This window comes from Monodelphis domestica, chromosome 3 (assembly GCF_027887165.1).
Source record: "Monodelphis domestica isolate mMonDom1 chromosome 3, mMonDom1.pri, whole genome shotgun sequence".
NCBI lineage: Eukaryota > Metazoa > Chordata > Mammalia > Didelphimorphia > Didelphidae > Monodelphis > Monodelphis domestica.
This window is the reverse complement of record NC_077229.1, coordinates 291280828-291296157: the sequence shown is the minus strand read 5'-3', so window position 1 is coordinate 291296157 and position 15330 is coordinate 291280828. Positions and strand designations below refer to the sequence as shown.

Here is a 15330-nt window from a genome sequence, read left to right as displayed (position 1 = left end):
ATATGCTTTCTTTTCTTTGGTTGGGGGCGGGAGGGGGAAAGGGAACTATTTCCCTTTGCCATATATCCCTCCAGAGAGAATATTTCAAATTTTAACTCTCACATGTCATGTGAGAAAGTCAAAGAAAAGATCTTTTTTTCCTTCCTTTCAATGATGTATTTAAAAAAAAAATGGCAGACATTATGGTAAATGCAGAGAAAGCTTGCCTGGCTATTTAGGAGGTAGTATAGTTAGGTAAGACAATCTGTGCCCACAAAAAGGCATAGACCTGGCTATGTGTGCCAGATCCCAGAACCTCACTAAAAAGTATACAATGTCTCTTGTTCCTAGAGAAGAAAATACAAAAGTGAAATTACACATAGCAAGACATCTAAGGGATTAGGAAAGGCTATCATCATCAAGGAAATATATTATTCTCTCTCAGTGAATTTTAGGGTTGGAAGAGATCTTAGTGGGCTAAAGTCTTTGGGTCTAAACCTTTCCTAAAATATGAATTCCCCCCCACTGAATTTTAGGGTTGGAAGAGATCTTAGTGGGCTAAAGTCTTTGGGTCTAAACCTTTCCTAAAATATGAATTCCCCCCCAAAAACTTTCCTCATAAGTGGTTATCCAAACTAAAGTTATAGACTTTTAATTCATTCTCTCCCGATTTGGGCCACTCTGGTTTTAGATAGCTAACTTTAGATGATTCTTCATTAAAAACAAAACAAAACAAAACAAAAAAAAACCCTGCACCATGCATTCATTGGTTTAGAGAATTCCTGATGAGCCAGGTCCCTCTAGTAATGCAGTTTTTTCCTTCTCCGGCTCATATTATAGGTGAAGAAATGGAGACAAACAGGTTAAGTTTGTGTTAAGTCTTGCCCAGGGTCACACAGCTAGTAAGTGTGGGTAGCTCCATTTGAACTCAGAAAGATGAGTATTCTTTGACCCTAGGTCCAGTGTTCTATCCACTGTACCACTCAGTCCTTGGTTCCTTCAAGTAATCAGTATGATCATATTTTGAGAATCTTTGCTATCCTCTGCCCTCTTTCCCACCTGATGCTTTATAAGAGACACCAAGAGGGCAAATACATTGTAGTATTTCTGAAGGTCTGACATATCCATCTGTGCACAAATCTGGATCTTATAATTTTCCCAGAATTTCTCAATGGAATATTATACTCTGCCATCTGGCTTTAAGAGGAATCCATTAATATACTTTCTCTACTTTCCTTATAAAAGTGGGAACAAATAGTTTTAACTTACTTTTTTTAACCCTTACCTTCTGTCTTAGAATTGATATTAAATATTGGTTCCAAGGCAGACGGGCAGTAGGGGCTAGGCAATTGGAATTAAGTGACTTTCCCAGAGTCATAGAGCTACGATGTCTCTGAGATGAGATTTGAACCCAGGACCTCCCATTGGCATATCTGACTCTCTATCCACTGAGTCACCTAGTTGCCTCTTTAACTTACTTTTATGATTTATTCTCAACTGATAACTAACCTAGCCATTAAAATATAATATACAATTTTATCATATGTATAAAATATAAAAATATAAGACAAATATTTAGATATTGTAGGAGTATTAAAATATTTCAGGAGAAAATATCTGTTATTTCTTCTTAAAGCGGTTTCTAACAAATATGAGATAATAGTCTCAAAATAGTGTCCTAAGACCCAGAAAGAGAAAAATAAATTTCTACCAAAGTTCATTTTGGGTACAATAAAGGCAACATATTTTCCTCAACATTAAGGCTTTTTCTGACATTTTAGATAGAGTTTCAAATAAAGTAATTTTGAATAATTAATAGAAATAATTTATATTATTAGTATTAATAGTACTTGACTGTTATTAATGATCTGATTTATAATAAAAAATACTCTGATTAAAAAGGCTTATCTAATTCCTAGGAAAATGGGAATGAATGAATTTTATTAATTCTTCCAAAGGTCAGCAATGAAAAGAGTTGCAATACTGTCTATCAGGGGAGGACTAAGGAACTGTGTACATGTGACTCCGATACCTGGTAAGCTTCATCCTGTAGTTTCTGCTTCAGGTATTCCTCCATCTTGAGTTCATTTTCCAACTGACGAACAGAGTCATTTTCGTAATGTTCATCCTCAGTCCTCACATAGGGGTCCCCATCTTCAGTAACCCTAAAATTGCAAGAATAAAATTAATTGGAACAAACAGATTTTGGGGACAAAGAGAAATTAACTGGAACTAAGGGAAAATATGGAAAAAAATAAGGAAAAATTCATAACAGATGTATGTTTTATGTTTTCTTTAGAGGCAGCATGGTTTAATGAGAAGAGCTTTAGGTTTGGAGTCTGAGACCTGGCTTGACTCTGAAATCTTGAATCTTGACTGAAGCTTTGTGACTTCTTCAAAGTCACTAAAACTTTTTGGATGTCAGTTTCCACCTCTACAAAATAAGAACAATAAAGTCCATACTTTGTAGCTCACTGGGTTGTCGTGAGGATCTAGTGAAATAATATATGAAAAAGGTTCTATATATTTCAGGTATTACCATTTTTAGTAGCAATTTCTTCATTAACTCTCCTATCTATTTTCATCTCTATGTTCCTTGCAATTTTATATTCATTTCTAAAAAATAATAAAAATATCTTCTAAAATAATACTTTCTTGTATCCAAGATGTTGAAAGGTGGTTTCTCTATTACAGAGAGAAACATATAATCAGGAATAACCAGGAGACTAGATAGTTTAAGCCGTTGGCTAAAGTCTTAGAATTGGGTCAAAGAAAATTACAGATAACCAATATGATAATTTTTTATTATATAAAATAAAGTAACAACAAGGATCAATGAACTTATTCCAAAGAATAAACAAATGAAATAATGAATCACAGAGCAAAGGATAAAAACTTTACTAGCTATTGTATTTTGACTTTCTATTTTATATTCTGCTTATTAGCAATTGGGTTTTAAACAAAGGCAATGATAATTTTAGATTAATATTGTTCTTGTACAGAAGTGGAATATACAGTAGCTGGGTTTAGCTTCAGAATGACCTGACGTGGGTTCAAATTCTACCTTTGACTAGTGAAGTCACTTAAGCTTTCTGTGCTTCTGATGACTTGTTAAAATTATCAACTTAGTCACAGATGGGTCAAACTCTATGTTGGTGGAAAGTATTTCATATTGTGAATTCCCCAAGTTGACAGAATCCCAGATCCTTCTTGGATAGTCTTTCATGTATCACTCTGGGTAAGTACCAATCATTTCAAGATGGCAGCTGGTCACCTTCACTTTTGAGTCTTCAAACAGTTACGCTTTTTTTGAGGTGGGGGCACACATAGAGACACACACACAGAAAGGGAGATACTTACATATCACTGCGCATGGTACCAGTGGCGGCTCCACTATGAAGGTACCCAGGTTTTCTGGCATGGATTTGTGCAAGGAAAGCCTTTTCTGAAGTGGGTGATGGAACTAGGTCATCAAATTGGGTCCGCCCAAATTCAGAATCCACGTTACTCTCTGTCTCACTCCCCACCTCTATTAAGTATAATCAGAGATAATGCAACAGTGGACCATTAGTTTTGGTTTTTAGGAAATTTCTTTTATTATTGGTATTCTAAATAGTTGTTATTTTTACCCAAAGCACTGACTCAACCATTTTTCCCAGTCGAAAGAGACAATATCATATAAATAATAATGTTTAGAACAGGGGAGAAAAAATAGAAAGACCAAGTGGAAATTGTTTATTCTTGGTAAGTTGATATTCTCACCATAATTGAAAACATTTCATGTTATATGAAGAGTGAGAAACAAGAGAAAAAGTGAGGAGGCAGTTTGTTAGAGGGGAAAGAGATCTGTACTTGGAGTCAGAGGATTGGAGTCTGAATCCTGACTCTCTTCCTGATGATCTGTGTGACATTGGACAAGTCCCTTAATTTTTTCTTGAATCAGTTTTCCCATCTTTAAAAATGCTAGAACTGATAGCTTCTGAAGTCTCTTTCACTTAAATATATGATCTTGTGACAGATTCTGGCTCTAGAGAATTTGTATTGAATGACAAATTTTGAAAATTCAAGCTGACCGTTACATTTACAAGGACCACATAAATCAAGATATGTACATGTCTTCCTTTGTATTTTTCTTTTCTTTCTTTTTTCTTTTTTAAAAAATCCTTATCTTCCATCTTGGAATCAATACTCTATATTGGTTCCAAGGCAGAAGAGTGGTAAGGGCTAGGCAATGGGGGTTAAGTGACTTGCCCAGGGTCACACAGCTAGGAAGTGGCTGAGGCCAGATTTGAACCTCAGACCTCCCATCTCTAGACCTGGCTCTCAATCCACTGGGATACCCAGCTCTGCCCCACCTTTGTTTTTTTCAAAGGAAGCTTCTTTATTGTTCAAGTGTTTTAATATTTCAAAGGAAATTTACCTGAATCAAGACTATTTTGTCTCTTAGAAGTATAGTAGACATTGGTATCTAATCGTACCCTAAACTAGGAACTAACAAGTGACTCAGTCAAATCATTTAATCTTTCTATTTCCCAGTTTCCTCTTTGTAAAATGGGGGTAACTCTTATACTCCTTTATTCATAGGGTTGCTGAAAGGATAAAATGGGATCACAGTAAATGATAATATATACTTGAATAATTATTGTTATCTACACTTGCAAAGCAATTTCAATTCAGTAAAAACAAAACAAAAAACATGGATTTATTGCCACATAAAGGCCCTTTCAATCTAACATTCCGGAATGTGACTAACACTAGTTGAACATTATATAGACCCCATAAGATAGAACTAGGAGCTATAAGATGTTTTATTTTATTTTTTACATGTTGATACAATTTTTAGTCATCATTTTCTGATATTTTGTGATCCATGTTCTCTCTGTCCTTCCTTCCCTCTCCTCCCCTCCCTGAGATGGAAGAAGATATGATAAAGGTTGTTCATGAGATCAACAAGATATTGCAGAGAGTTAGATTGAAGCTTGATAAAAGGAAGTTTCCTAGTAAAGAGACAGGGATGGGGTACCTTAGGAAGTTGTGAATTCTCTATCACTTTTCAAGCAAAGGCTGGATAAGCACTTGAATATTTTGAAAATGGGATTTTATATCCATTTTAAGATTGGATTTTAGATTTTTTCTAGGGAGAGGACTCTCAAATCTCTATTTCTAGCTTCATCCATTCTACTGAGTGGAAGTGCTACTGCTTGGTAGACATCTCTGTTAGATGTTCTATTGGAATCTTAAACTCTAGTTCCACAATCTCTACTGTCTTCTTCTTGGTTTCCTTATTTTTGTTCATATTTGTCCTCTTTGCCACCTGGGTCATCTTGCTGTCACATTGGACTTCTTCAACTTCCATTATTCAGTCAATTACAAAGTATTATCAATTTTTACTCTACAATGTCTTTTGAATTCATGTCTTCTCTATCCTTGTCATCTTAGTTAAGCCTCTCATTTTTTCTAATATGGACTATAGTCTCCTAACTGGTAGCTTCTAATATCCAACTATTGTTGATTTTTGTCCTTTGTTTTTTAGAAAAATACTTACCTTCCATCTTGGCATGAATACTGTGTATTGGTTCCAAGGCAGAAGAGTGGTAAGGGCTAGGCAATGGGGGTCAAGTGACTTGCCCAGGGTCCCAAAATTAGGAAGGGTCTGAGATCATATCTGAACCTAGGACTTCCTATCTCTAGACCTGGCTCTCAATCCACTGAGCCATCTAGCTTGCCCCTTTCCTTCATTTTTGAAGAGGACCAGAGACACCACAGGGTGAAGGCTTGACTTGAGTGTGAATTGGATTTAAGTGAGGCAGAATTGCTTAAAATTGTCAGCCTCACTCTCCCTTCCAGAGTCATCAAAGTCCAATGATAAGGCAAAATACAAGATGACTGCCAATGATCCAGGATGCAGTGGAAGACCTTGGCATCTTCGATGTCTGACCAAGCTCTAAGTGCTCCATAGTGCCTGCTTCAGCTACCTTCATGGCCATTGGAACAAATTATTCTCATTAGGCCATTTTCCTAGGGGAGTCTTCACATGCTTGGGATAGATATCCTCTTACATTACTGACAGGTCTTGTCAGTTACCCTCAATCTGGTTTAGTTGATCTGTCAAGCTAGTTTACCATGAAGAAGTCATTGAATATGCTACAGCTTCTTGGTGGATTTCAAATCTTATTTCAGACACTCCCTATGTAAATATTCTTGGATAAGCTATTTAACTTTTCTCAGCTTCTTTTTCATCATCTGTAAAATGGGGAAAATTATAGCATCTCCTCCCCAGGGTTTTTGTGAGGAACTATGAGATTTTATTTATAAAGTATTCTGCAAACTTTAAAGCATAATAAGTGCTGAGTTATTATTTTCCCTTAGTTATTTGGTAAAGCTCTTTAAAAAACAACAATTATGTTTCAGATGAACTAGACTCGATGAGGAAAGAAAGGATCATAACTAATTTATCTTTGTATCCCTAATTGCAATTAACAGATTCTGGAAGAGCTCAAAAAGGACTTCAAAAACCAATTACTAGAGGCAGAGGAAAGGTGGAGAAGAGAAATGAAAGTGATTCAAGAAGAATGGAAAGTGATTCAAGGAAAAATGAAAGCAATGCAAGAAGAAATGGACCAATTGAAAAAGGAGAACCAAAAACTGACAAAGGAAAATTAGGATTTAAAAATCCTAATCTAGAAATCAATGATTTATGAGAAACTAAGAAACAATAAAGCAGAGTCAAAGGAATGAAAAAACAGTGGAAAACATGAAATATCTTAGTGAAAAAAATAACTGACCTAGAAAATAGACCTAAGAGAGACAATTTGAGAATTATTGGACTACCTGAAAGCCATAATCAAGAAAAAAACCTTGGACATAATGTTACAAGAAATTATCAAAGAAAACTGCCCAGAGATCCTTAAACAAGAAAATAAAATGGAAAGAATTCACAGATCCCCACAAGAAAGAAATTCTCAAATGACAACTTCTAGGAACATAATAGTGTGAAGTAAAGAGGAGAGTCCCAGCATTTGAGAAGTCGGGCTGATTGACAGATTCAGCCTGAGGAGCAGTGGAGGAGAGACAAAGAGAATGCTGACAGTCCTGAGGAGTGTATAGAACTTTGAAGCCAATTGACAGGACTACTTCCAGCCTGGGAAGTGAAGGAAGATGGTGGATTTTTTGGGAATCTGAGAAAGAGTTCTTTCTGGGACCCCAAAATACCTCTACTGAGATTGTTCAACAACAGCTACCCAAATTCTCAAGAAGGATTTAGATTGGACTCTCTCTGACCAGAGCCAACCAGATCCTTCCCTGGGATCGCTCTCCCTTACCTATTCCTTGAACTGTACCTTAAGATTTAGTTAGCTTTAAGAGTAAGATCAAGAAGCAGTTTGCAAAAGGAGAGGCCAAGAAGCCTCTGGCCTCCAGACTCTGAGGCCAATGTGCAAGACGGGCAACCCTTCACCCACTTCCCTTTTCCCTCATAACTCTGCCATCACTTGCCTCACTTAACCCCAAATAAATCATTTAGAAATATTTGGACTTTGGGTTTGGGACTGTCTTAGATAATCAAACAAGGGGATTAAGTTAAAATAGTTTGAGATAGGATTTCAAGTTGAAATCTGTGACAACCTCAAACCCTTGTCATATTTCTCACAAGGAGGGGGTTGATTGCAAACCCCTGTGCCTCAGTATCTCTGATCAAGGAAATTGCCATTCTTTCCTTGATAGTTGGCCATAGTTGGCCATACCGAAACCCCCAGGAGCTAACAGTTGATGTTTCCTTGGGAGGTGGAAATTACAAGGATTCATCTTGCCTCACAGAGACAGATTTGACCTCAAGGGCCCTAAACTCCTCTAAGGGAGGAATAGTGCCACCTCATTGAATCAATCCCTCTCTGGTCTCCTGTACTCCATTTCTCCAGACAACTATCTCATTCGAGTCACATCCTTTCCAAGGAGACAGTACCCAGCTTATCTCTCCAATAAGTAACAGAGGAGAGAAACAATTCCTTCACTCTCTCTCCCCTCTTTCCCTCCTTCCTTTATCTCCTCCATTATAATAGCTAAATTCAAGAGCCACCAAGCCAAGGAGAAAATCCTCTAAGCAGCCAGAAAGAAACAATTCAAATACCATGTAGCTGCAATCAGGATCACACAGGACCTAATGGCTTCTACATTAAAGGATTGAAATGCATGGAATATGATATCAGGAAGGCAGAAGATTTGGGTTTAAAACCCAAAGTCTCCTATCCAGCAAAACTGAATATATTCTTTCAGGGGAAAAAATGAACATTCAATAAGATAGATTTCTAAGCATTCCTGAGGAATAGCCAGATGTAAACAAAAAATTTGAAGTACAAACACAAGACAAAGAAGAAGCCCTAAAAGCATAACATAATCTCATCTAGAGACCCAAATCTTTTGCTACACAAACCCTGCTGGGTTACCTCATACATTCCCTTTACCTTCAACAAGAGGCAATTACTGTGTAATGGAGGAAGAGGGACCTAAAAATGGACTTCCTTTAGACTTGAACTTGATACTATGTTAAGAAAATACATGGAAAGTATCACAAAAATGTGAAGCATTATTTTCAGTTATGTAAATGAAAGCTGTGGAGCAGACTCTTTAAAGGTCCTTGGTTCACCTCTAATCTACTCAAACATATTCTGAAGAACTCCTGATGTGAAAATGTCAAGATAGAGAACCCTGGGCCAAGTCAAAATATTAAGTTATAGACATTTTGAAAGAGAAAATAATGAGATTAAACAGATAGATTTGAGAAACTGGTCTACATTACTAAGAAGGACAAAAGAACAGTTGATTTTACTACTATAAATACTCTTGATAATAATTTTTTAAAGGTCTCAGCAACAGTTTTGCAATTTATAATTTTAAAGAATTTTCTGGGGTTTCTTAGAGGGAAAATGACTTGGCTAGGATCACTTATCCTGGTATTTGAGAGGCAGATTCCAGATTCAACTCAGGCCTATCTATATCCAAGGCCACAATTGGACTCTGACTCCTATAAAGACTTTTTTTTTTTTCAGAGACAAAAGGTGATTTAAACAATTAAAAAATGTTTGGACAAATTAGTGCATTTAAAACCTTGTCCTAAGCAACTCTCTACCTCTCAAACAAAGCCGTTTCCTCACCTTTAATAGATTCCTCTCTAGTGCATAATAGTTGCCTTAATGATTGAGACACACATAACATTTGGAGTCTTACCAGAATTCAACTCCTTCACCAGAGAGGACATGGTATTGGTGATGGAGTCTGCTGCCACAAGCAAGTCATTCCTTAAATTTCTCCTTGTACCTTAAGTAGAAAAACAGAATACAAAGCACATGATTTTCCATCAATTCCCAAATTATGGGTTTTTTTCAAACATACAACTCTCTCCCCCAAAAGAACTAGTAAAATTAATAGATTCCATCATGTTAAGGAATAGACACTATGAAAAAAAAGGCCTTAACTAGCCCTTTTAGGAAGCTAAGGCTTAAAATTATTATAAAATCTAGTCCTTTCTATCACACGACTGGAGATCTGGAGATTATTAATTGCACTACAACTCACAATTGTTGGCTAAAGCTAATAGGCATGGCTAAGCTGGGTGAGGAATACTTTAAATTTCTGTAAAAATATGACTGGAGAAGATGGAGAGAAGGTAATTTTCTCTCAGTTCAAAACCCAGTTTGATGAAATCTTTATCACAAAATCTTTATATTTGGTTTTGTGTTAAGAGGCATGCAATTATGTTAGGGCTCTGCTCTTTGTTTCCTACACTGACTGCTTTCATATTTTCCATCCTTTAAAAAAGAGCTAAGAATTTATCAGGATGTTTCTATCATCCTCATCCTCATATAAATTACTGGAAAAGGAGAAATGGCTGTTTCTGAGGTTTACTGATATCATGACTTCCTCTTTAAGACAATTCTGTGAGAAGAGGGAATACCTTAGGTATCTTCACATTGCCATGAGCTTCTACTTGCCTCTCTCAGGAGTCCTAACCCCATATTCCCCTGTGCATAAAACAATTAAATCTGCCATGCTATTTGCAGAATGAATTACCTCAGACTTTAGTTGGTTATCAGCTAAAAGGGGATGGAAAGGCCATAATAAATGAAGAGGCATTGTGAGATCCTCAAATAGATTGTTCTCATTCCCCAGAAAGTTTACTGGGGCAGATGGATAGGAAAGTGAACTGATTTCCAACCCCTTAATGAAAAAAAAATCACAAAGGTCATTGGCAATATCTTTGAATAAGAATGGAGGGATAAGGCACTTTCCTTATTTCCTTGAAAGTCTGTGAACCTCTTCTATCACAGGGACCTTCATCCTTCTGTTCTAATGCCTTTCCTTTCAGGTGACCTTCTATTAATTGTATGTATTTTCTATTCTTTGCAAGTTGTCTCTCCCATTAGAATGTGAGTTCTTGAAGGCAAGGTGTTTTTGCTTTTCTTTGTACATCCAGAGCTTAGAGTTTAGCACATAGTAAATACTGAATAAAGATTGGTGATCAACTGACTGAATGCTACTGACCTGACATACTGTGTTTTATCAAAGTATTTTGAGTAATCAAAAATATCCAATGAACCAATGCTGGTGAAGTATTGGCACACATGCCAAATTGGTACTGGGAGAGTTGCCCTGTTCCCTGTCTTCCCAGCTCCTGAAGACATCTTTTGCATGCCCCATCCCTCTGTCCAGCCACCCAAAGTGAGAATTTCCTCCCACTATCCCTGGGGTGAAGTGGAAGGGAGAGCTTGAAGTTGCAGTTTGGACACGTAAGCTTAAAAACTTTTGCCAATGCTGTACTATACCCTCAAAATATGTCTGCTTATGGAGAATATAGGGGAAAAGAAGGAATATCTATCTATAGTTAATTTAGGGCTATTTAATTTATTTTTACAAGGAAGTAGACTATGTTACAATATTTTGCAAAGCTCTCATAAATTTAGACCAGGTTCTTAATCTGGATTTCATGAATTTGGCTTTAAAAAGTATTTTGAAAACGACATTTCAATGTAATTTATTTCCTTGGTAATTCTATGTGTTCTATTTTATGCATTTAAAAACATCATTCTGAAAAGGGGTCCATAGGCTTCAACTAACTTCCAAAGGAGTCAATGATCCAAATAAATGAAGAACCTCTGGATTAGACAATATGATAGCATATAAGTGCTTAGACAACCACAGGTTCAAGGAAGATCCAAAATAAGTCACTTACTTTGTGCAAAAGCTTCTTGTACATCTCCTCCTACCCCTGTCAGAGAGTCCTGAGGTGTATGAGTTGGGGTAGAGCAAGCAGATGCTGATCTGATGGGCATAGGAATAGGTCTGCTTATCGTGTGACTTGGAGAAGAACGTGGAGAGCCCGCCCCTTGGGTCTGGAAAGACAATACAAGTTGTTTATTTAATTTTACATTAAAAGGACATGTGACATCTCTAAGTCCTCTGTCATTTCCTGAAAATAACAAAAATCATTAGGCAGAGAGGTAGAATGGTATGGCATATGGCACTGGATTTGGAGTCAGGAAGATTAGGGTTCAAATCCCACCTCAGACATTTACTGGCTCTATGATGCTGGGCAAATCATGTTATTTCTATTTCCTTTTCTTTAATTTTAGAATAAAACTATTAGGGGTAGATAGGTGGCTCAGGGGATAGTTAGCTAGACCTGGAGATGGTATGTCCTGGGTTCAAAATTGACATCAGAAACTTCTAGCTACATGACCTTGGGCAAGTCACTTAACCTCAACTGTCCAGCCCTTATTGCTCTTCTGCCTTGGAACTGATATATAGTACTGATTCTAAAAAAGAAGGTAAAGGTTTAAAAAACACTATTACATTTGATGATCTCTAAATCCCTTCCAGTTCTGAATTTCATGACATGTGAAATGCTTAATCTACCTATTTTGAAGCAATCAGAAGAAAATAAAACATTATATATCCTTTGTGGTAGGAACCAAAATATTTTATCTACTAAATGAAATAGATTACCTTCCCTATCCCCATTTAAAAGTTTGTTAAAACTTAGTGCCATGGAAATTGCTTTCTATAATATCCAGAGATGGCTTAGTATAGAGATAAAGGGTAGGGGCTCTGAAGTCAAAGGATGTTAATACAAATCCTGCCTCTGATGTTACCTGTGTGCCTTGGGTAACTCACTGAACTTCACTGGACTCAGTTTCCTCCAATGTAAAACAAGGCAGTTGGGCAAGATGGTCTTTGAGGTCCTTTTTCACTTTGATTCTTTGATTCCATGATTATTTGGGGATTTTATGTTTAAATTGTGAAATGAAATCAAGAAAGCTTGGTTCTTAATCTTTGATTTAATTATTTGACACTGCTCCTTGGAAGAAATCGTTTCTATTCTCCTTTCCCTAGACATACAAAAAGTAGAAGGAAGGACCCAACTTTCCTTGCATTTAATAGGTACTGGCTAGTCAAAAAGAGTTTTCTCCCCAGAGGATGATGATTTTTTTTTTGCCCTGTCTCAACAACACAAGAAGCCCTCTGTTAAGACTTGGCTTGTCCAGATTGAATTGCTTGACAGCTCCAGGATGCCGGAGGGATGGAAGAAAGGGAGATAATTTGGATCATATAATTTCTGAAAACTTACATGGAAATTTGTTATTACATGTAATTGGTAAAAAAAAGACTGGTTGTGAAGTGCATGAGTAGAGGGAATAGGTTACTTGAAGCACTGATTAAGAAGGAGACTAAGAAAATAGGTCAAAGAAAGAATTCAGAGATGGTCACATCTTGAACTGAAAATGATTAAAACAGAATGACAAAGCTTAAATGACATAATGAGAATGCTGGGAAACATTTTGATTGTTTTAAATAGCAATTGAACAAAGCCAGTCAGTCATACCTAGATAAAAAAGATGCAACAGGTCCCCCAAGTGCCAAAACAATAGATTAGGTGTTGGCATAAATTTTCAGCAAAGAACATTGTGGATACTTCCTATTTTGAGAGATATTTAGGCCAATATTCACATATTCATTATCAACCTATTCAACCTCTCAATCCTGGAGACGCTCATCAGGAAGATATGATATGGCTTGGGCATGTTCAATTTCAATTTTTGTTATGGATTCAGCTGCCTGCAGCCACAATATGGAACATCAATCTTGTAGAATGCCAAGGTATTAGCTCCTCAGCGTTCAGCAATTCATATAAAAAGGTCATGTATACATTGAGTAAAAACAGTATAAATAAAAAAGAAACCCCCAAACAGCAAAGAGCAAGGTAGTTAGCCCCTATAAAGTAAACTAGGTTTCCATTCATTTCAGAAGATCTGGTAAAATTCTGCCTACACATAAGAAAGGATATTTTGTACAGTTTAAAGGTCTTATATTGGCCTTCGTTGGTCCACACCAGGGACCCTTTATGCCAAAAGGGCTCAATTTGTTGTTATAATGGCCCCAGAAGAATGAGTCATTGCCAGTGGCTAGGGCTTTCTGCCATTAAAGTTACGCTATAGCCGCCCATAGTAGATGGACTTTTTGGAGATATTGAGTATAGTTTCATTCTCTCAAAATGCCCACTTTGGGCAAAATCTCCTTCTTGGGGTCTTACAATATAATGTGAGAGTTTTAATGCATTTGATGACACTAGCCTAGCTACGAATTTTAAGTATAATGTGAAAGTATATAAATGTTTTCAATCTGGGGACTTTCATTACTTAATCCACCCTATAAATATTTCCCAAGTACATACTATGCTTCTTCTCCTCCTCCTGCTCTGCTTCTTCCTCTACCTACTCTGCTACTCCTTCTCTCTTCCTTCCTGCCTTTCCCCTTCTTTTTCTCTTCCTCCTTTTCTAATGGGAAAACAGAGGTGCAAAAATAAATTGATCTGCTTTGGACATTAGCCAATGCTTAATAATGGTTGCAGAGTTAAGAGGAAGAGGTGTTAGAGAAGGGTGATCTGGCCCATACCTTTTCCCTCTCCACATATATTTTAGCTAACACTACTAATCTATCTAAATGGATGTTCAGATTCTTAATCATCTGACTACCATGAACTTGTGTACCTAAAAGAGCTTGGGAGGGTAGCAAATGCTTCTGAGGAATTCATTGTATATCAGTAAACAATGCTGTCTCTGCCCTTGGCCATATATGACTCGGGATAGTCCCATGCACAACAGTTAATTTTGAATCTATTCTTGGATTCTATTCACTTCATCATGAAGTCAATGTTTTGTATTAGACAAGAAATCAAGGGAAGGAACTTCTTGGATTTCTATCCAAATCAGGAAGCAAGTCTAGTAGAATGTCCTGAGGGGAAGCAATCTCCCCTTCACTTCAGACAGTAGAATCATCTAGTAACTTTGGGAAGCAGGATCCATCACTATATGGAAGACCTTGTTTCAGAACTATAGCAAGTAAATGGATCTCTCTGCTCTCCCAAACTTTCTGGGGCAAATTAATATTGTAGAGGGGTGATTATGAAGTTCCCTTATTCAAGGGGAGGCCCTGAAGCACCTTTTCCTTTCTACTCCTTCCTTTCTATTTTCTAGCATGTTCCTAATGCCCTTATGATGACATCTGCCTATCCAAAAGCCTCCACTGTTCTGGACAATGCAGGTCTTAGTTTCATTCTTAATAGCCTAAATCCCAAATTACTTTTTTCTATCTCCCCCTTTCTCTTGATCAAAACTCCCATTTTTCAATTAATATGTCAACTAGGTGCTAATAGGAAAGCAATGTGATTGCCCACCTGACTAATCACTTACCTCCCTTAGCTATCCCAGGAATATTTAAATTTTTAAAGAATCTTAATAACCAATGTATTGATATAATTTCAGGAACTGCAGTGGAGAGGATGTTTTATTTTCCTTCATAAGGTCTTTATAGCAATCTGATAGAAAAACAAGATGGCTCCCTTTGGATTATTGGAGTAAATTTAGGATTTCTTGGGGGGAGGAGGTTTAGGGAGAAGAGAGGATAGAGTCTTCTGTCCTTTTCTGTGATCTTATTGTCTTGAAAATTATCACAACAGCTAACACTTATGTAGTTCTTTAAGATTTGCAAAGCATTTTACGTGTATTATCTCGTTCGATTCTCACAACTCTTGTAGATAGCAGCTATTATTGTCCCCATTTTACAGTGAGAAAACAGGCTGAGAGAGGTTAAATAACTTGCCCAGCATAACATGGCTCTTAAGGCTATTGCAGGAATGGAATTCAAGTCACTGTACCAACTGTCTTCAGGAATACTTTATGATCCCTTTGAATGAGGCATCCTTCAACTCCCTCTCTAAATCTAACTCCTTTATTCCTCTGTTCTATTAACGGCTGAATTATAGTGTATGAATAAAATTTCTGCTTTCCCAGATACAGGTAT

At 36.9% G+C, this 15330-nt stretch overlaps 1 protein-coding gene across 19 annotated transcripts in view; it reads right to left on the bottom strand.

Annotated features, from left to right (window-relative positions):
- The window catches only part of DTNA (dystrobrevin alpha), a 357154-nt gene that overhangs the window by 16194 nt on the left and 325630 nt on the right, over positions 1-15330 (bottom strand). For all 19 annotated transcript variants that reach the window (XM_056823867.1, XM_056823866.1, XM_056823869.1 and 16 more), the window contains 4 exons: positions 11204-11363; positions 9202-9291; positions 3340-3508; positions 2012-2144 (listed from right to left, as the gene is read on the bottom strand). In XM_056823867.1, the coding sequence (XP_056679845.1) occupies positions 2012-2144; positions 3340-3508; positions 9202-9291; positions 11204-11363 (552 nt within the window). The remainder of the gene's footprint in view (positions 1-2011; positions 2145-3339; positions 3509-9201; positions 9292-11203; positions 11364-15330) is intronic.